The sequence below is a fragment of the Bos indicus genome, chromosome 29 (assembly GCF_029378745.1).
Source record: "Bos indicus isolate NIAB-ARS_2022 breed Sahiwal x Tharparkar chromosome 29, NIAB-ARS_B.indTharparkar_mat_pri_1.0, whole genome shotgun sequence".
NCBI lineage: Eukaryota > Metazoa > Chordata > Mammalia > Artiodactyla > Bovidae > Bos > Bos indicus.
In genome coordinates this window covers 45874716-45896527 of record NC_091788.1, presented here as the reverse complement: position 1 = coordinate 45896527, position 21812 = coordinate 45874716, and the positions used below count along the sequence as shown (strand labels likewise).

General features: G+C 52.9%; 2 protein-coding genes across 10 annotated transcripts; one reads left to right on the top strand and one right to left on the bottom strand.

The window, feature by feature from the left end:
- Positions 1-434: 434 nt before the first annotated feature.
- Positions 435-6603, bottom strand: AIP (aryl hydrocarbon receptor interacting protein). 2 transcript variants are annotated; one of them, XM_070782506.1, is made up of 6 exons: positions 6376-6600; positions 3330-3509; positions 1819-2007; positions 1282-1458; positions 1038-1179; positions 435-755 (listed from the first exon to the last, which is right to left on the bottom strand). In XM_070782506.1, exons 1-6 carry the CDS (start codon positions 6472-6474, stop codon positions 550-552), a joined length of 993 nt encoding a protein of 330 aa, XP_070638607.1. In that variant the 5' UTR covers positions 6475-6600; the 3' UTR covers positions 435-549. The 2 variants fall into 2 exon arrangements, with proteins under 2 accessions (XP_070638607.1, XP_070638608.1); XM_070782507.1 differs by having other exon boundaries at positions 462-755; positions 1046-1179; positions 6376-6603.
- A 9565-nt stretch (positions 6604-16168) lies between these two features.
- On the top strand, positions 16169-21097 carry TMEM134 (transmembrane protein 134). 8 transcript variants are annotated; one of them, XM_019955289.2, is made up of 7 exons: positions 16170-16418; positions 17299-17363; positions 17789-17878; positions 18042-18118; positions 20068-20319; positions 20526-20579; positions 20681-21097. In XM_019955289.2, exons 1-7 carry the CDS (start codon positions 16245-16247, stop codon positions 20761-20763), a joined length of 795 nt encoding a protein of 264 aa, XP_019810848.2. In that variant the 5' UTR covers positions 16170-16244; the 3' UTR covers positions 20764-21097. The 8 variants fall into 8 exon arrangements, with proteins under 8 accessions (XP_019810853.2, XP_019810855.2, XP_019810848.2 ...); XM_019955290.2 differs by having other exon boundaries at positions 16171-16418; positions 20173-20319; XM_019955291.2 differs by having other exon boundaries at positions 16173-16418; positions 20275-20319.
- The last annotated feature ends 715 nt before the right edge of the window (positions 21098-21812 follow it).

Sequence of the window (21812 nt, the reverse complement as noted above, 5' to 3'; positions counted from 1 at the left end):
CCTCCCCACCTGGGCTGGCCTTTCAGTTACCAGGGGCCCAGACTTGGCTTCTCACTGGAACCACTGCCTGCATGAGCTGAGACCGTAAGATTGGGGGTTGGGAGGGGGACGATGGGGAGGGCTGCGCTGGGAGCCCACCTCACCCAGGCAGTAAGCCTCCTGGCTTGCACTTGCTTCATCTCCCCCTTAAGACTCAAGGCTCCCAGGCACCTCGGCCTTGGCCACCAAGAAACACTTCCCTTGTGACAGAGACCATCCTCGTTTCTCTGTCAGGCACATGGAGGCCCAAAAAGGTCTCAGAGCTGATGAACGGGGAGCTGGGGTTAGAACCCCTACTGTTTGCCTCCCCAAACCACCCAAGTACCAGGAAATGAGGGGCAATGACCCCAGCTTTCCCAGTGGATCAGTTTGGCAAGCCCAGAGAGGGACAGAGAGACAGATAAATAAGGCCTTTATATACAGAGAAGCATGATATAGTAGGGGGGTGGGTGGGCTGGCAGCGTCGGCAGCAGCAGCAGTGGGCGGGGCAGCCGGGCCAGCGGGGCCCCATCAGTGGGAGAAGATGCCCCGGAAGCGGGCCTTGTCCTCCTCGTCCTTCTGGCGGATCCGCGCCTCCAGGGCCCGCAGCTCACGGCTCACCACAGGCGCCAGGGCCGGGTCCAGCTGCAACACCTTGGCGAAGTCAGCCTGGGCCTCCTGGGCATTCCACACCGCCGCGTGGGCCTTGCCGCGCTTGAAGTAGGCCTTGACATTGTCTGCAGGGGGCGCCAGTGGGCGGCAAGCGCCCAAGGGCATGAGAAAGGGGGGCCAGCCAGCACCCCACCTTGACTGCCCACACCAGGGGCCCGGCGTGGACGGAGCCCTCCTGCCCTGAGGATGCCAAACCCCCCCCCAAGCCCCATTCCTCTCTCACTGGCACAGCAGGGCCACGGCCCCACTGGGTGGGAGCTACTGGGTCAGGCTCCCTCGGGAGTTCAGAGCGGGGGTGATGTGGAAGGCCGCCTCCCTGCCCTGGTGACCTGGCGCCCGGCGCTCACCGTCATACTTATTGAGGATGGAGGAGCAGTGATCCAGCACTTCGTAATACTCTTCGGCCACCAGCTTGCACTGACAGTAGTTGAGCAGCAGTGGGGTGATCTGCTGATCCAGCTGGATCCAGTCGGGGGACCCAGGCTGTTCCTGGGGGCACGGAGGCAGGGACAGGGGAAAAGATGCTGAAACCTGGGCCCCCTGGGCCCCTCCGGATCCCTTCCCTCACCCACCACAGCCCCCAGGCAGCACCTTCATCTGAAGGTTCTTGAGGCAGGCGATGGCGTCGTAGTACTTGGCAGCGGCCTCCTTCACGTGGCCCTCGCGGTACAACCGGTTGCCCTCCTGGTGGATAACTGGCACTGCCTTTGCCTTCTCCTCATCCGTCATTGCCCACGGGTCTTGCTGGTACGTGCCAGGGTTCTCCACCTGCCGGGGCATAGGCCAGGTCAGGGCCCGGGGTCAGCCTCTGGGCTGGCTGGGCCTGGGACACCAGGTACCAGAAGCAGAATCACTTCTTCATCCACTGACCATTCAACAAACACGTGTACAGCATCTCCTGCATGCCCAGCACTGTGCTGGGTTCTAGAAACAGAGCAATGAGCAAGATGGTGAAAAGCCCTGTCTTGGCAGACCTGAGAGAGCGGGGAAGGGCCCTAGGAGGGAGGCACTCCTTGTGCCTGTCCCACCCAGCCCCCGGTCAGGGAGGCCACCAGCTCTGGGCAGGCGGGCAGAGCCGGCACCCTCTCTGAAGCTGGGCGGTAGGGGGTTGGCCTGGTGGCCCCTCACCTTCAGCATCTCGATGTCGAAGATGAGAGGCTGGGGGTTCTGCTGCAGGGCGTCCAGGTCGGCGTGACCCAGGGAGTTGTGCTCGTGCATCTGGGCGATGCCACAGCAGTGCCGCTGGCCCTCCAGGGGGTCCTTGCCGGCTGCGATGTTGCGTAGACTCTTGGCCACCAGTGGGTACAGCACCACGTGCTGCAGAGGGTGAGTGGGCAAGGGGGCTCTGTCAGCACATGCTGGCTGCTCATGGGCTCAAGAGGCCCCACCCCTTGTCCCATCACCATCTGAGAAAGGACACTGAGGCGCAGGAGGACTTTCCCTTCCCGACTCCTCCGGCCTCCCAGCCCTCCATCACTTTCAGGCCAAACACCCACGCTTCCCACCCCCCCCAACACACAAACACGCACTCCCACTGCCAACCCGTCTCCCAAGCCCTGACAAGTCCAGGGGAATTCTTACCTCTTACCTGTCCTCCTCCCAGGCTTGCAGCCCATGAGCTGGGCTCCTCATCATTTCGGGGGCCCTTCCACACTCTTTTCCCAGCATCTCTTCTCTCCAGCCCCACCCCCACCCCTTTCGGGGCCCATCTCAGGTGGGATTAGGGCAGCAACTTCAAAATCCTCATGGGGGACCCTCAGGCATTGGAGACCTAGCTTTTTTATGGTGTTTTTTTTTTTTTTTTAAGTCTTGGCCTACTTTAATTTTTTTTACTTTTTGGCCATGCGGCATGTAGGATCATAGTTCCCCAACCAGGGATCCAACCCACGCCCCCTGCGTTGGAAGTGCAAAGTATTAACCACTGGACCACCAGGGAAGTCCCAGGGACCTAGCTTTTGACCTTTCACTAGGGACACCTGCTGGGATGGCGGAAGCCAGACCATCCCCACGCCTAACCAGCTCTTCTCACTGACCCTCTTGTCGGCTCGGGCCGACTGCTCAGCTAATGTTCATCCAGTCAGCAGATATGTTCTGAGTCCTGGCTCTGGGCTGGCCCACACTAGGCACTTTCAAGGTAAACAGGCCTAATCCCTGCCCTGAAGTAGCCTAAATGCAGACAAAGGACCAGATCCTGGCCATGCAGAGTATGAGAGGTGGAGAACCCAGAGGAGGGGTTCAAGTCAAGCACCAGTAGTCAGGGAAGGCTTCCTGGGGTAGTGACCCAGGAATTAGTTTGAAGTAGGAAGGAGGATGTTGGCTAAGGAGGAGATGGGAACACAGGGAGATGAGTGGGAGGGAGACCCTGCAGGGGCCACGTGGGCATCTATGGCTTGTGCTTCAGCTTGGCAGTGACCAGGAGCAGAGGGGACTGAAGCAAGGAGCTGTAGCGGGTATTGCACTTGAGAGCCAGTCCCTGGCTGCAGTCTGGCTAAAGGAGAGGAAAAGGCAGACTAGGGGCCGGGAGGCCAGTGCCTGGCGGTGCAGTGCCCTGGAGGGAGTCGGTGGTGGCCTGGCCAGGGCAGAGGATAGGGAATTGGGTGTGGCCAGACAGACCCAGGCAGGCGTGGGGCACGGGGTACCTTGACGTCGCAGCAGAACTGGGCGATCTCCCCCTCCCGCATGGTGCGCACGATGGTCTCCCACACGGGCAGCTTGAACTTCTTGCCGATGATGAGCTCCATGGGCTTGCCGCGCACCCGGCTGTCGTCCAGCACGGCGCCCTCCTCATCACTGCGCAGAGTGCGGTAGTGGAACGTGGCCTGTGGGCCGCAAATGGGATCAGACAAGGGCACGGCCTTCCCACAACTACATGGACAAGGCCAGCTCACAGCCTGCAGGTGGCACAAGGGACAGGGCTCACCACGTGACCTTTACCACACCACCCAGGAGGGAAGGGGTCCAAGTCACATGGCGAGTAGGTGGATGGGCTGGGACGAGAGCCCAAGGGGTCTAGCTTTAGTCAATCTTTCAACAAATATTGACAGAGGACGAGATGGTTGGATGGCATCACCGACTCAACGGACATGAGTCTGCGCAAGCTCCGGGAGATGGTGAAGGACAGGGAAGCCTGGCGTGCTGCAGTCCATGGGGGCGCAAAGAGTTGGACACGACTGAGTGACTGAACAACTACCTGCCTGAGCTCTGTGCTAGGCCTGGCGTTGACAAAACAGACAAAAGCCCCTGCCCCCGTGGAGCTCACAGGGAACTTCTAAAGGAAAGAGACGGGCCTCACACAAAACATGCTCTGTGAGGTGGAGCGAAGTGCTATGGATCAGACATCAAAATGCAGCAGGGTAAGGCACAGCGAGTTCAGGGAGCCGGAGTCACTGAAGGAACTCCCTGGCCGTTCAGTGGTTAGGAGCTGACAGTTTCACTGCTGGGGCTCAGGTTCGATCCCTGGTCAGGGAACCAGGATCCTGCAAGCAGCATTGTGTGGCCCCACCCCCCTCCAAAAGAAAAGAGAGAAAGCAGAGACTTGAAGGGAGTACAGGAGAAGCAAGCCAGACAGATGCTGAGGTAGGAAGGGGTGGGAAATTTCTTGGCCAAAGAACAGCAGGTGCAAAGGCCTCGCAGAGGGGCAGCGTGTGGTGTGTTCACAAAGCGAGAGGCCAGCGCAGCAGCAGCAGCAGACTGAACCAAGGGGAGGGGTGGTACCTCACGGGGTCAGCAGGTCAGCAGGGAGGGACCCCACAGAGCCTAACGCCCATGGTGAGGACTTTGTTTTTTCACTCTGAAATGGAAGCCACCGGTTGGCTCCAAGCAGAGGAGGGACATGATCTGATGCTGGTTCTGCTGGTGCGGGGATGAGACAGGTGGGAGAGCCGGGAAGACAGAAGCAGGAGATGAGTTAAGACGTTACTGGAATAACCCAGGGGAGAGACCTGGACCACGGTGGGAGTGGTAGAAGTGGTCAGATCCTGAGTGTATCTTGAGGATCTTCTGGGGGGTGTATGAGAACAGGAGGAGGAGTCATGGAGACCAGGAGGTTTTTGGCCTGAGCAACCAAAAGGCTGGAGGGGCCCTACCCTGAGATGAGAGGGTCGAGGGGAGCAGGTTAAGTTGCCAATGAGACTTCCAGGTGGAGACGGTGAGTAGGGAACCGGATATCAACTTTAAGGGGGAGGGAAGGCTACACACAGACATTTGGGAGTGGTCCAGGCATGCGTGGAGAGTTTCTTAAAAGACACGAGCCTGGATGAGATCATCTCAGGGTGAGTGAAGAGAAGTCTTGAGACTGAACCCTCCACAGGATATGGTTAGAGGAAGCCACATTCTTTCCCACCCCTAGCCACCCCTCTGAACTCTGTTTCCGCATCAGTAAAATGGAGTTAGCAACAGTACTTACCTCACCTCATGAGAATGAAAGCAAATAATCTTGTGAAGCATTGAGCACCACGCTCTTGTGAACCCTCAATCAATGCCGGTGATTGGTGATTGCTTTTTGTTTTTTATTTGTCCCTATTCTTTCGGTGTCATTGTTCACACATCATCGCTATTTTTGGTGTTTTCTCCAACTGGTGTCTGTTGCATCCAAGACTTCCTTTGTCAAGACTTTCTTCAAGGCCACCACCCCCCCACCCCCGCCCCAGCCATGGGGAACTTCACCCACATCCCTTCCCTCATCTCCAGAAGCGTCCCTCTATGTATCACTGACCACTAGGGCACGCAGCTCTGCCTTAGGGCACTCCTGTGAGCCAGGCTTTACCTTCACCGTCTCTGCACAGCTCTTGTCAGCACAGTAGCTCTTACTTTGGGTGCCCCCAGTATGTTTTAAGTGTTCAACTGTTGTAGTCATCAACAAGATGTGTCACTTCAGTTCATTTTTGGTGCCAGGATCTTTACTCATTCTCTCAATATACATGTCCTGTGTGACTGCTCTGCTGGGCACAGGGGCTGCTCCCAGGAAGCCCTTACGCTACAAACAAGTGGCAACTGGGAAAGGCCCTCCAGAAGAAGGAACTGCACGACCAGAAGGAGATAAACCTGGAGGCGTACATTATTGGGGCGGGGAGGGGTGGAAGAGGCTGGAGCTAGGGGCCTGGATGTGCAAAGGAGGAAGATGGGAGGCTCTTTATTTCTTAGCCCTTGTCTGTCCCGACCCAATGCCACGAAGAGCAGTAGGAAAGCTGTCAAAAGGGTTCTCGTCTGGTAGACCCGACCTCCTGGCCTGTTTTCTGGGTTTGTGCGTCCCAGGGCCTCAGTTTTTCCACCTAAGCAATGGGAGCTGGTCTACGTTTTCAGAAGGCCCTTCCATCCATAGAAGACCTTGAAACTTGCAATCCAGGGGCCCCTCCCAGAGCCCAGCTTTCTCATCTGGGGTCCTCTCCAGCGCTGGGTCTGGGCAAGCAATGGGGTCAACCCCGTTACCTCCCGCAAAATGTTTATTGATGACTGACGGCCTCCCTGACCTATGTAGCCACTCGGCCAAGGCAGGGGGCGGAGCTCACGCATCCGAATTCACCCTCTACTTAAATCCAGGCCAATCAGCGTCGAGCTCGGCATGTGAGCAGTAGGGTCACCGACCACTGCTGTCTGGGCATGCGCAATATCTCGCCTAAGGCCTCGTCCCGCCTCGCATGCGCACCGCGCCACCGACAGGTTAAGGGGAAGCGGGTCGATACGAACCTTGGTTCCATCCTGAAAGTCAGGGAGCGCTCCTCGGCCCTCTTGTATCACACGCTTTTGGATCCCGTCTTCCCGGAGTCTTGCGATGATATCCGCCATCCTCCTTCCCCGCTGCTCTCTTTCGGCAACTTCCGGACTCGCTCGGCAGCTTCCGGACCTGCTTCGGCACCTTCTAGAACTTCGGCAACTTCCGAGCCGGCGCCATTTTGGTTAAGGGCAGACGCCGAAAAGAGCCCGAACGTAGAAACGGGCTGTGATTGGTTCTCTGCTTCGTGGCTGAGCGCGCGGGTCAGGCCAGGGGCGGGGCCTGAGACTGTCCAGGGGCGGGACTGGGGCCTGTGAGAGAGGCGGGGCGGGGCGGGGGCGTCCCTAGGAACTGTGTCCTTGAACCGATTTGGTTTGGGCCCTCCCAAGTGGCCGTCTGCCACGCTATTTAAAGTTGTAAAAGTAGCACGACAGCATTACAGAAGTGGGGGGAGGGAACGTCGGCATCCGTAAGGTCACCTCCTAAAACTACTATTTTTGTGTATTCCTTTTTGTTTTTTCTTTTAGCTTGCCTAGCACAATACTCGTGAGTTTTCCATCCTGAATTTTTCTCATCAGTCAGTCAGTCTGGGTGTAAGAAGGAGGGGAAGGAGGGTTTCTGTATTCCCGTGGAAACTCTAAGCTCCCCAAGAGACTGGCAGCCCCTTGTGGTGTCCGGGCTAGCCGTGTCGTCACCACGGAGTCCACCGCGGTGTCTGGCACATAGTAGGTGCCCAGCGAATATTCGGGAATACAGGAATGATAGAAATGAGGCACCTCAGAGGCTAAAACATTTCTCTCCGCCTCTGGAAACTAGTTGTGAAGAATAACTCTAAGCGTCTTCTCCCACTTTGGAGGTTTCAGTTCAGTTCAGTTCACTGTCTCAGTCACGTCCGACTCTTTGCGACCCCATGGACTGCAGCACATCAGGCTTGCCTGTCCATCACCAACTCCCAGAGCTTACTCAAACACATGTCCATAGAGTCAGTGATGCCATCCAACCATCTCATCCTCTGTCATCCCCTTCTCCTCCTGCCTTCAATCTTTCCCAGCATCAGGGTCTTTGCGAATGAGTCAGCTCTTTGCATCAGGTGGCCACAGTGTTGGGGTTTCAGCTTCAGCATCAGTCCTTCCAAAGGCTATTTCAGTACTGATTTCCTTTAGGGTACGCTGGTTGGATCTCCTTGCAGCCCAAGGTTTAGGTAACTGATTGAAGGGATGTCTTCGGGCCTGTGCACTGTCCTCAGTCCTTTCGTAACTGGGAAGAATTACTGTCCGTCCCCTTTGCCCCACGTGCTGAGGGCTTCAGATATTTATGTTGGTTCATTTCCCCCAAGAAGTCCCCTGAGAGAGGTGGAACCTCTGGGGCGAAAGGGAAACATATTTTGTTTTTAGCTTTTGTTTTTCACTCGCACAGGAAGTTTTATAGGCAAGTTCTGCCAAATTCTGAAGCAACGAGTTGTCTGTATTCTTACACAGATTGTTCCAGAAAATGGAAAAAGAGGGAAAGTCAACCAACATATTTTATGAGACTAGTTTAATCTTGATTCTAAAAAACATACTTAAACCATTAGGCAAGACAAGTCTACACCGATTTTACTAATAAATATAGATATGAAGGAGTCCTAGTTGGTGCAGGGGTAAAGAATCCGCCTGCCAATGCAGGAGACACAAGAGAGTCAGGTTTGATCCCTGGGTTGGGAAGATCCCCAGAAGTAGGAAATTACAACCCACTCCAGTATTCTTGCCTGGGAAATCCCATGGACAGAGGAGTCTGGAGGGCTACAGTTCTTGGGGTGGCAAAGAGTCTGACACGATTATGCATGCGTGCACACATACATAGATATGAAAAATCCTAAATGAATCCATTAGTATATATAAAAGTGCCTCAGTGTGCTAAATGAGTGCCACTCACAAAAAGACAAATATTACTAATACATTATTCCATTTATATGAGGTACCTAGTCAGATTCATGGAGACAAAGTTAAATGGTAGTTGAGTGGGGGGGAGGGAAGGAAATAAGGAGTTGTTTAATGGGTATGGTTTAGTTTTGCAAGATGAAAAGATCCTGGAGATTGGTTATACAGCAATGTGAACATAGTTTTTTGTTGTCGTGTTTTTGCTTTTTTGCCACATGGCTTGCAGGATCTCAGTTCTCCAAACTGGGTTTGAACCCAGGCCATGGCAACAAAAACCTAGAATCCTAACCATTAGGCCGCTAGGGAATTCCTGTGAATATATTCAATGGCACCAGAACACTGCTGCAAGCCCTACTACAGTGGACATCAAGGCTGTACACTGTCACCCTGCTTACTTAACGTATATGCGGAGTACATCATGCGAGGTGCTGCGCTGGATGAAGCTCAAGCTGCAATCAGGATTGCCAGCAGAAATATCAACAACCTCACGTACGCAGATGACACCACCCTAATGGCAGAAAGTGAAGAGGAACTAAAGAGCCTCTTGATGAAGGTGAAAGAAGAGAGTGAAAAAGCTGGCTTAAAACTCAACGTTCAAAAAACGAAGATCATGCCATCCGGTCCGATCACTTCATGGCAAATAGATGGGGAAACAATGAAAACAGTGGCAGATTTTACTTTCTTGGGGTCCAAAATCACTATGGACAGCGACTGGAGCCATGAAATTTAAAAGACGCTTGCTCCTTGGAAGAAATGCTATGACAAACTGCTGCTGCTGCTGCTGCTAAGTCGCTTCAGTCGTGTCCGACTCTGTGCGACCCCATAGACGGCACCCCCGTCTATGGGACCACCCATGGGACGGCACCCCCGTCTATGGGACCACCACCAGGCTCCCCCGTCCCTGGGATTCTCCAGGCAAGAACACTGGAGTGGGTTGCCATTTCCTTCTCCAATGCGTGAAAGTGAAAAGTGAAAGGGAAGTCGCTCAGTCGAGTCCGACTCTTAGCGACCCAATGGGCTGCAGCCTACCAGGCTCCTCCGTCCATGGGATTTTCCAGGCAAGAGAACTAGAGTGGGGTGCCACTGCCTTCTCCTGACAAACCTAGACAGTGTACTAAAAAGCAGAGACATCACTTTGCTGACAAAGGTCCTTATTGTCAAAGCTATGGTCTTTCCGGTAGTCATGCACGGATGTGAGAATTGGACCATAAAGAAAGGTGAGTGCTGAAGAATTGATGCTTCCCAACTGTGGTGCTGGAGAAGACTCTTGAGAGTCCCTTGGACTTCAAGGAGATCAAACTAGTTAATCCTAAAGGAAATCAACCTTGAATATTCATTAGAAGGACTGATGCTGAAGCTGAAGCTCCAATTTTGAAGCTGAAGCTTTGGCCACCTGATTTGAAGAGCTGACTCACAGGAAAAGGCCCTGATGCTGGGAAAGGTTGAGAGCAGAAGAAGGGGGTGACAGAGAATAAGATGGTTGGATGGCATCATTGACTCAATGGACATGAGTTTGAGATATTGAAGGAAGCTGCTGGTGATATTGAAGGAAAGGGAAGCCTGGCTTGCTGCAGTCCATGGGGTCACAAAAAGTTGGACATGACTTAGCAACTGAACAACAGCAAAGCATTGCTGAACTTTGCACTTAAAAATGTTTAAGATAATAAATTTCATGTGTATTACCCACAATTAAAATTTTTAAATGCTTTCTCAAAAGAAAAAAAAGGGGGACTTCCCAGTGGTTCAGTGGTTAAGACTCTGCCTTTCAATGCAGGGGAAGTGGGTTCAATCCCTGGCTAGGCAACTAAGATCCCACATGCCACGGGAAACTGAGCCTGAACACCACAACTATCGAGCCTGCGTGCTCTGGAGCCCACCTCAGCTAAGACCCCACATAGCCAAATAAATAAATAATTTTTTAAGAAAAGAAAAAGAAAAAAGATCAAGTAGGGCTCATTCCAAGAATGTATGAATGGTTTAACGTTAGAAACATCCATCACTGAACTTCCCTGTTTGTCCACTGGTTAAGGCCACACTTCCAGTGCAGGAGGCTCAGTTCCTCCCTGGTTAGGGAACTAAGACGCCACATGCCACATCCTTTAGCCAAAAAAAAAAAGAATCAGCTATTATAATTCATCAAATCAGTGAATTAAAGGAGAAAACTCATATAATTATTTCAAAATATGCAGAAAAAGTATTTGATTAAATTTGTTTTGATGACTATGATAAAAACTCATAGGGGAAAGAGAAACTTTATCAGAATGACACAAGCCATATGCAATTAATATGATGGATAAATACTCACATTCCCTTCAAGATCAGGAACAAAGTAAGGAATGCTCCCTATCAATGCTGTTGTTTAGCAAAGTATTGGAAGTCCTGGCCAAAGCAATAAACCAAGAAAAAGAAATGAATGATTATATCTACATAGAAAATCCAACAGAATCTACAGATAATTTTAATAAATTAGAGTCAGCAATGTTACAAAATTAATAACTCTCTTAACATTATCAATCAGTTCAGTTCAGTCGCTCAGTTGTGTCCAACTCTTTGCAACCCCATGAATCACAGCACGCCAGGCGTCCCTATCCATCACCAACTCCCAGAGTTCACTCAAACTCATGTCCATCGAGTCGGTGTTGCCATCCAGCCATCTCATCTTCTGTCATCCCCTTCTCCTCCTGCCCCCAATCCCTCCCAGCATCAGGGTCTTTTCCAATGAGTCAACTCTTCACATGAGGTGGCCAAAGTATTGGCGTTTCAGCTTCAGCATCAGTCCTTCCAATGAACACCCAGGACTGATCTCCTTTAGGATGGACTGGTTGGATCTCCTTGCAGTCCAAGGACTCTCAAGAGTCTTCTCCAGCACCACAGTTAAAAAGCATCAATTCTTCGGTGCTCAGCTTTCTTCACAGTCCAACTCTCACATCCATACATGACCACTGGAAAAAACCATAGCCTTGACTAGACGGACCTTTGTTGGCAAAGCAATATCTCTGCTTTTCAATATGCTGTCTAGGTTGGTCATAACTTTCCTTCCAAGGAGTAAGCATCTTTTAATTTCATGGCTACAATCACCATCTGAAGTGATTTTTGAGCCCCCCAAAATAAAGTCTGACACTGTTTCCACTGTTTCCCCATCTATTTCCCATGAAATGATGGGACCAGATGCCATGATCTTCGTTTTCTGAATGTTGAGCTTTAAGCCAACTTTTTCACTCTCCTCTTTCACTTTCATCAAGAGGCTTTTTAGTTCCTCTTCACTTTCTGCCATAAGGGTGGTGTCATCTGCATATCTGAGGTTATTGATATTTCTCCCAGTAATCTTGATTCCAGCTTGTGCTTCTTCCAGCCTAGCGTGTCTCATGATGTACTCTGCATACAAGTTAAATTAGCAGGGTGACAATATACAGCCTTGACATACTCCTTTTCCTATTTGGAACCAGTCTGTTGTTCCATGTCCAGTTCTAACTGTTGCTTCCTGACCTGCATATAGGTTTCTCAAGAGGCAGGTCAGGTGGTCTGGTATTCCCATCTCTTTCAGAATTTTCCACAATTTATTGTGATCCACACAGTCAAAGGCTTTGGCATAGTCAATAAAGCAGAAATAGATGTTTTTCTGGAACTCTCTTGCTTTTTTGATGATCCAGCGGATGTTGGCAATTTGATCTCTGGTTCCTCTGCGTTTTCTAAAACCAGCTTGAACATCTGGAAGTTCACGGTTCACATACTGATGAAGCCTGGCTTGGAGAATTTTGAGCATTACTTTACTAGCGTGTGAGATGGGTGCAATTGTGCAGTAGTTTGAGCATTATTTGGCATTGCCCTTCTTTGGGATTATCAATAACCCACCCAAAAATGTAGTAGAAAATAAACAGCAATAAAAATCAGAAAGTATTTAGGAAATAACACAGCCCAGAGCTTTTTGGAGAAAAAACTTTAAGAGCATAAAAAAAAATACAAATAACTGAAATGGCATACCTTGTTAATGACTAGAACAGTTTAACATTTAAAGCTGTGATTTCTTCTGAAATTAATCTAAAAATTAAGTGAAATCCCAGTGATAATTGGGAGGATATTTATAGAAGATTTTTGTAATACTTTTGTAGAAGAATAAAAGTTTGTGAAAAGCTAGATCAAATTTGAAAAAGATGACCAGAGCAGGGGACTTTTCCTGCCATATTAAACCACAGGGCAAACCATAGTAATAAAAAGCGCATGGTACTGGCTGAGAATTAGTCAAGCGAACCAAAGGAACCAAAACCAGACCTTAAAATAGATACACATGTTAGCAACAACATACTTGATGTCTGATAAAAATGGCACCATAGTTCAGAAGGAGAAAGAGCTGACTGGTAGATAGTGCTGAGGAAACAAACTCACTCTACGTTGAAATAAACCTGGATGTCTTGTTCTACCCTGTTCAAAGGTAGAAACTATAAGGTTAAGCATCTCATGAATTGCTTTAATCCTTAACACTGATCAAGTATTGACATGTGCCAGACACTGGCTATGCTGCTGATTGTGTACTAATTTAATCTTAAATTAATGTCCTGAGAAGGAAACACACTGTTACCAGCTCCACCTGACGAAGGAGGAAACTGAGGCACAGAGAGGTCATGTAACTTGCCCAAAGCAAGGTCATGACCAGGGTACAGTGGGTCATGTAAGATCTAATCCCATTTTTATTCAAAATTTTGATATTTTGATATTTTGTTCATCGTGATTTTTACCTCCAATTTGATTTTTTTTTAAAAATAATGCATTAAGGACTTCCCTCATGGTCCAGTGGTTAAGAATGTGCCTTCCAAAGCAGGGGACAGGTTTGATCCCTGGTCAGGGAGCTAAGATCCTACATGCAGTTAAACCTGAGCTTCACAACCCCTTGGCCCTGGATCTCGGAGCCCACACACAGTGAAAAGATTCCACATCCCACAGTGAAGACCCTGTATGCGCAACTGAGACATGACACAGTTGAACAAACAAACAAATATTGAAAAATAATGTATTAAAATATTGTTGATCTTGCTTACTGAGTTTTTTGGTGTCACCCAAGATAAGTGCCTGACTCTGCTCCACCTAGTCCTGACCTTCCGAGATCCCAAAGCTAGTGCAGAGAAGGCTGGAAGTCCAGTGCGACAAACCTGATGGATTTGACTATACAAAAATGAGGATGGTTCTTTAAAGGCAACTTAGACAAAGTAAGGAGACAAAGACAACCAGGAAGGAGATATATGACCAGCAAGGGATTAATAATTAGATATGTACAGACATGCAACGCAGCAGGGAAAAGGCTAGAAACACAACAGAAAAAAATGGACGAAGGGTAGGAACAGACCATTCGCAGAAGAGGAACCACCATGAACTGACATGTGCATGAAGAGCTGTTCAAATTCTCCCGTTGTCAGAGACACCAGATGAAAAAGAGACCCAATTTTAGATTCATCAGCCATGGGACTTTCCTAATGGTCCAGCGGTTAAGAATCCGTGCTTCCATTGCAGGGGGCACAGGTTCAATGCCTGGTCAGGGTGTAAAGATCCCACGTGCCTCTGGGTGCAGCTCCCTCAAAAAATCTAGCTTAATCGCCCATTACAAAGTTGGAATACTAAGGGCCTAGAGAAAACTGGAATCTGTATGGTGGGAGTGCAAATTTGTACAGCTACTCAAGAGACCATCCATGATACTTTGTGAAGTCAGTGGCGCGTGTACCCTATGGCCTGGGAGTCCTATTTCAAGAGGGGTTTTTCCACTCTTCATAAGGGTACAGTGTGAAGATGTTCACAACAGCGACTTATGTGATGAGGGCATTGAGGCCAAGCTATGCGTACATCATTGAGGGCTGTGGTGAGTAATAAAAGCGCTGGATGCTCAACACGGTATGCTGAATGTAGTTAGTAGACGCAAACATGAGGTGAAGGTGGAAAACGTTAGTGTTGAGTGTAAAAACGTAAACAGAATGAGTGCTATACACGATACTACGTTTGTAAATTGCAAACACACGCGCGTACAAGCCAATACCACGTGGAGTAGAGGCCCAGACAGGATTCAAAGCAGTGGACTGAGCACACTGACGTGGGGGTCCCATGGAAGGCAGGAGGAAAAACAGGAGCGAAGGAAGGAAAACAACTCAAGACGAATTAAATACTTCATAACACAAGACGGGCTTTGTTCACCGTGATGAGGCGTCACAAACCGTGCAGGATTGACTCAGCTCTGCACACGGAGTCACAGAATGAACGGGGGTGGGTAGATGGAGGAGCATGAGCCCCCCCAGCCTGCATTCGAATCCCAGTCCTACTACTCGCAAGCATGTGGGAACCGGGAGAGAAGCTCTCATTCACGTCGTCCACAAATATTTATTGAGGATCTATGTAGTTCCAAACACTGTTCTGGGCACAGTGGACACAGTGTTGAATAAGACAGTGTAAAACAACATAATTTCAGGTAAGGGCTGTGTGATATGAAACTGACTTTAGATTGCATAGTCGGGCACAGCTTCTCTGAGAGGCGACATTAGAGCAGATACATACATGATGAAAAAAATCCCCCCACCCCCACCCCGGTGAAAGAGCAAGGTTAAGTGCTTTCCTGGCATAGAAAAAAAGCATGTGCAAAGGCCCTGAGATGGAAGGAGCTTGGCCTGTGTGGCTGAATGAGGTGAAAGAGGGGCAGAGGGGGACTTGATGAGATTGGGACAGACAGGCAGCAACCGTTCAGAGCTCTGTGTGGGCTTTAGTCAAGAGTTCAGGTATTATTCTAATCACAATGGAAAACCAAGGGATGGTTTTATGCAGAGGAGTGACTTGGCAGCATATTTAAAAAACAAAAAAAGTTTTATTGAAGACTAATACAAACAGAAAAGGACCAGATATGTTTTAAAAGACCACTTTGCCTGCTGCGTGGAAGCCAGTGCAAGCCACAAAAGCTCTCTTTTTCCACATCTGCACCTAGACAGCATATTAAAAAGCAGAGACATTACTTTGTCGACAAAAGTCCATCTAGTCAAAGCTATGGTGTTTCCAGTAGTCATGTATGGGTGTGAGAGTTGGACTATAAAGCAAGCTGAGCGCTGAAGAATTGATGCTTTTGAACTGTGGTGCTGGAGAAGACTCTTGAGAGTCCCTTGGACTGCAAGGACATCCAACCAGTCCATCCTAAAGGAAATCAGCCCTGAATATTCATTGGAAGGACTGATGCTGAAGTTGAAACTCCAGTACTTTGGCCACCTGATGCGAAGAACTGACTCATTTTTAAAGACCCTTATGTGGGAAAGATTGACGGCAGGAGGAGAAGGGGCCGACAGAGGATGAGATGGTTGGATGGCATCAGCGATGCGATGGACATGAGTTTAAGTAAGCTCTGGGAGTTGGTGATGGACAAGGAGGCTTGGCGTACTGCAGTGCATGGGGTCACAAAGAGTCGGACACGACTGAGCGACTGGACTGAACTGAACTGCACGGTGGTGACAATCCCTCTCCCGAGCAGGGCCGTGGTGAGTAAGGGTGGGAAAACAGTGCTCAGGAATTTCCTCGGCACTCAAGGAGAGGTCTGGGATGCAGACGGCTCTATCTCGGACCTGTAATGCTGGCGCGTGGCAGCCCCTCCAAGACCCTTGGATACACCCAGGGATTGCCTCCGAGAGCGGCACTCGTTGTTGTTGGTCGAGGCGGCCGCTAGGCGGCGCGGCGAGCCCAGCTCGTTCCGGACGAGAGCGGGCCCGGTCCATCGGTCTGCTCGGCGCTCGGCAGCTCTGGCCTGCTGAAGGCGGACGGGGGGCGGGGCCGTCATGTAAGGGCGGGGCCTCGGCCAGGGCGCCGGACCGTCGAGCAACCTAGACGACGGCCCGGGGGCGGGGCCTGCGCGCGGGGGCGGGGCCTGCGGGCGCAGAAGGCGACCGCGCAGCGCGCCTGAGCGGGCCGGGGTCATGAGTGCCTCCCGGCCCCAGTTCAGCATCGATGACGCCTTCGAGCTGTCCCTGGAGGACACGGGCCCTGGGCTCGAGCCCAGCGGGGTCGCCCGCTTCGGGCCGCTGCATTTCGAGCGCCGGGCCCGGTTCGAGGTGGCCGACGAGGACAAGCAGTCCCGGCTGCGCTACCAGGTGAACCGCCCGGCCCACCTCACCCCACCCTCGCCCGAGTCTGGACGGACCCCAGGCGGGACCCCGGAGAACCGCGACTCGGCCGGAGCGGGAGACCGCCCCCGGGAGGTGGCCACTGATCCAAATCCCTGCCCAGACCCTCTCAGCTCTGATTTCAGTCCCCAGCACCTAGGAGCTCGCCCCCACCCCAGCTGGAGACCCCAACCTTGAGTCCCCATCTATCCTGGCTACTGACCCTCCCTCTCCTTACCCCACAGGGATGGGGAGCTCTTCTGTACTTGAACCAAACTTTGTCCATACTCAAAAGCAGCCCCGAGAGCCCCAGGCCAGATAATCCAACGGGAACCAGCACCCCCTTTTCTGTTCTGGAAGTCCCCACCCCATCCTTTTCTCCAGAGCTGAAGGCCCTGACTCACATGATGAGTGAGTCCTTGCCCGTGCCATGGCTCCCACTAAACTGGAAATCCCCCTTTTTCCAGAGGACCTCCACCATCTCTAGACTCCTTGTCTTGGGAGCCTGAACAAGATTCCTGTGCCCCAAACCTTGAAACGATTGGCCTGCTCTTCTCTGGCCTCCCAAATCCAGGGCCTCCATACTGGGCCCCCGAAATACCATCCTGACACCTCCACCCTGACTCCCAAAGCTAGGGAGATCTCCTGGCCCCTGCTGGCTCGTCCCTGCCAAAGCCCCCAGCACATACTCCTACCTCGGTTTCAGTTTCTATGAATCACCAAACCCGTTCTGCTGGGAGGGCGGAGGGAGCAGCTGTCAAGCGGCCAGGCAAACAGCTGTGTGGGCTGCCTTTCTTCCTCTCCACCAGAGGGGAGTGAGGAAGGGCCTGAGCCCAGTAACCCCTCTGAGCTCTGTGTTCTGGGATAGAACCTGGAGAACGACGAGGATGGAGCCCAGGTCTCTCCGGAGCCGGATGGGGGAGTCAGCAGCAGGTCAGGGCCAGGTGGGGACCCACCCCGTACTCCTAGCCCCATGCTTCTGGCTCCCGTGCCCAGGCGCTGCTCAGTCGTCCACCTCACCTCACTCAGCTGTATCACGTCCTGTCCTAAAGAGACCTCTACGTGGGGTCCCTGTCCTGCAGCCTCCCCTAGTGCCAACCCCACCTGCCCACCTCACCAGGCTCTTTATCCTGCAGAAACCCCCGGCCTGGGCTGCCCCTGCCTTCTCACAGGTGGCTTGTCCTGCAGAAACCCCCAGCCCTTGAATTCCTCTTCACCCCGGTCCTCTGTCAGTGTCCCCTCTCCTGTAGGAACACCCAGCCCCAGTCTCCACACCATCCCCCACGTCATGATTCCTGTCCCAAAAGGTCCCTTTCCTCACCTCCCTTGTCCCCTCACTGGGCCCACTCGTCCTGCAGGGATTCTGGCCAAACATCCATCCGCAGCTCCCAGTGGTCCTTTAGCAGCATCAGCAGCAGCACTCAGCGCTCCTACAATGCGTGCTGCAGGTGAGACTCTGCCCTGATCCCACCACCGGTGGCCCCTGCCCCCACACAGGCAGCCCCAGCTACTCCCCCGCTGTCCCTGTCCTCTGGGCGGGGGAGGGTGCCCACGGGAGGAGGTGGGCCTCCTGTCACGTGTCCACACTCTTCCTGCTCTGCTGCCATCCAGCTGGACTCAACACCCTTTGATCCAGAAGAACCACCGGGTAGTGCTGGCCTCCTTCCTGCTTCTCCTGCTGGGGCTGGGTGAGTGCCCTGCCTACCCCCATCAGGGCTCCACCCTCCTTTTGCTCAGGTTCTGCACCCCTCGTGAACCACCCAGCACCCTGAGGAGGCAGCTGGCTGGCATGACCCCACCCCCATTTTACAGATGAGGAAGCCGAGGCCTTGGGAGGGGCAGGTGCAGCCTCCTGGTCACAGAGCCAAAAAATCACACATAGTTGAAAATGGAACCTGGTTCCATGCTCCAAACTTTTCCTTATTTTTTTTTTTTCAGTCTGTTTAATCCATTAGGGAAGAGAAAGGAACAGCTACTATTTATTCTGTGTCTACTTTGAACCAGGTGCAGAGCAGGCTTCCTTACCGAGGTCACACAGCAAGTGAGAGGTGGGGCCACTACTCAGAACCTAAATGTAGGGGCAGGTGAGCAGGGATACGCCCGGCCCAGTGGCCAGGACTGCAGAGTACCCTGCCAGCCCGAGCCACAGGGTACCTGTCAGTTCCCTTCCTCTGGAGTCTGAGAGCTGACAAGGACCTCTCCCCCGCACCCATTATTCAGATGGGGAAACTGAGGCCCCGAGCAGAGAGAAACCAGAGCCAGATGTTTTCTGACTCCTTTTCTCCTCATTCTGTGGGGCTGAGGAATCAGGGTCCCCCTGAAAGAGTCTAGGGTTGGGATCAAGAGGAGCCCGTAACATGGGCCCCACTGTGGCAGCCGCTCTCCGTCCTCCAGGAAGGTCAGAGCCCCCTAGCAGGAAAGCTGAGCAGCATCCTTGCTTCAGTTCTGGGTGTGTGTGCAGGGGAGGGAGCTGCCACCTTCCCAACACTTGGAGTCACACTGGCAACCTGCCTTACCTCATTTTATCCTCATCACCCGACGGGGCAAACATTATTACTCTCCCAATTCAAAAATAAGGACACAGGTGAAAGGTCACAGCTGGGAGGTAGATGAGCTGGGATTTAAACCCACATCAGTGACATTGCCAGGCCTGTGGGCTGCCACAACCCATAAATTAGGAAGAGGAATTAGAAAAAGATGCCTCTTCTGAGTGGGCAGAGCCCACAGCCATGAGCCAGGATACCGAGAGTGAGTTTCAGCCGCCATCTCATCCTTTTTGAGGTGTTCTGTGCAGGACACAAGCCACACAGCAGTCCATGGTGGTCCTGCAAGCCTCTGTGCTGTACCCCCACAATCTTCAGGGCTGCAGAGCCCAGCTCCCCATTTCCCCGCCCATCCCATCCTAAAACTGGGGACCCAGGACTCTCAGCATCTGAAAAATTGATCCAGCCGTGACCTCAGCTTCCCCAGTGCCCACTGTCATTAACCAAAGTCCACATCCCTCTCCAAGCCTGGACTCTGCCTCTCCAGTCTCCCCAAAAGCTGGAAGTTCCTAGAAAGTTCCTCCAGACTCTGGGCCTTTGCCAGCCTGTTTCCCCGTCTGGAACACTGTTCTCCCTTTCTGCCTGTGGGATGCCCAGAACAAAGCCTCTGAAGTCAGATGACCTCCACCTTCCCAATATAGCCAGGGACAAGTTACTCCTCCCCCTCCCCAAACTCTGTGCCTCAGTTTCCTCTTCTTCACAGTGGGGATGATAATACCTATTCAATCAAGCTGATAATTAAATAAGGCACTGCATGTAACGCGCTTAGCCCAGTGCCTGCTAGCACCTGGTCAAAGGTGACTAAGTGGTGACTGCTCCTGCTGCTACTGCCCTTGCTCAGCTTAGATGCCACTGCCTCCAAGGAGCCCTCTCTGATTCCCCAGGCTCCTGAGCTGCCTGATCACAGGAGTTTGGAGGTTCTTGTTGGTTGCTCCACTCTGGAAGGGCCTGGAGGCAGAGACCTCATCTGCCGTTCCCGGTGGGATTCCCAGTACCAGGCACTTAGCAGTTGAACTCCGTTAAGTGTTTGCTGACTGACTAAAGGAGCCACACCAAGGAGCAGACAAAAATGTCCTTTCACGGACATTTCCCAGGGCCTTCCAGGTGTCCTGCCCTGAAAACACAGAGCTTGGTGAGCTTCCCCTGGAGGGTCTCTACCCAGGGGGCCTTCAGCTTAGGTGGGGGACACCATTCCTCAGACCTAAGCCACGTGGGAGATCGCGGGTGGAGGTCCCCACCCTGCCACCAGCTTCTGCCTCCTGCGGCGCCTCCCTCACCCTCGCGGCTCCATTTGTGTGCAGTGCTGATCCTGACCGGCGTGGGACTGGAGGTGGCCCCCTCGCCAGGTGAGCGGCCCCTCCGACCCCCGCAGGCAGCGCTCACTCCCCTCTTGTACCCAGGGGTCCTTGGCAAGCCCTTCCACTTCCTCCAGCGGTCAGCACCCTCCCGGCAGGAAACACCCCCTTTGACCTCGGAGAGGGAGACTTGCCCAGGCACTGAGCCCGCCCGGGAGCTTCCCTGCCCTGACCGGACCCCTCCTCCCCTCCCGCAGGTGTCTCCAGCGCCATCTTCTTCGTGCCGGGCTTCCTGTTGCTGGTCCCAGGAGGTGCGAGTGGGCGGTGGGCGAGGGCGGGATGTGGGCGTGGCGTGGCGGGGCCCTGGGCAGGCAGTGGGCGGGGTCCGGCACTGACAGACCCCGCCCTGCAGTCTACCACGTGATCTTCATCTACTGCGCCGTCAAGGGTCACCGGGGGTTCCAGTTCTTCTACCTGCCCTACTTCGAGAAGTGAGCAACCGGAGGTAGACGGCGGGATCCAGCGTCAGCGCCGAGAGGCCCCAGTGTGTGCGGCCTCCTCGCATCCCTAGAGGGGCACTCCCGGGGTCCGCGCCCGGCTTCGGGTCCCTCATCTCAAGGGAAAAGCCCCGCCGGGACCCTCAAGCCCCCTAGTCCTCTCGGGAGTTTGCTCAGGAAGTTTGGGGCGTGTGGGTCTTGGGCCACTACCCAAGTGAGCATGTGAGCCTGGGAAAGTCGCCCCTTCCCTCTCTGTGCCTTAACTTATTCTCAGGCCCTGGGGTTGCTGGGTTGGTGATGTTTTGTGCTAATAAAAGCGGTGCTTAATTTCAGCCCACAGTTGGCTTTTTACTTGCCACCGGCCACCAGGCTGGCCACAGCCCCCTCCTAGAAAGGCCAAGAGAAGGACTGACCATAGGGCTGAAGGGCTCTGGGACTGTTCCTCCCTATGGTACACATACAGCCCTGACGCTCCAAGACTTGCCCAAGGTCACACAGCTCATTAGCAGCAGACCTGGGCCTGAGCTCTTCTGCCCTGCAAGCCCGGAGAAGGCTCTCCCCGCCCTTAGCTGAGTCAGTCCTGCTGGGTCTCCAGTCAGAGGGCAGCACTGGTGCCTTCCCACCCCCCAGCCCTGGCCAGGGGCAATCTGGTGACGCAGGCCTGGGGCCTGGAGGCTGGTATCCTGGTTCCAGCCTGGCTCTGGGGCCCTGGGCTGCCACAGCCAGCTCCGAATGTGGGCCACCGGGAGGCAGCCGCCCAGACTCCTCCACCCACTGCCCTACTTCCCAGGCCCAGGGGTTGGGAAAAGCAGGGGCAAAGGACATAGGAAGTGGGGCCTGTGTGACAGAAAGCCTCAATGATCAAAGACTCTTCGAATCACAGAACATTGGAAACAGACCGCGGCAGAATTTTGGAAGGACCGAGCATCTCCGGATCTCAATAACCAGGAAACAATCTTTGAGCACCCCGAAATCTGAGATCATAATAGCTGCCATTTATCAGACTCTTAGAAGGCACCAGGTTGTGTGCTAAGCACTTTACACAGG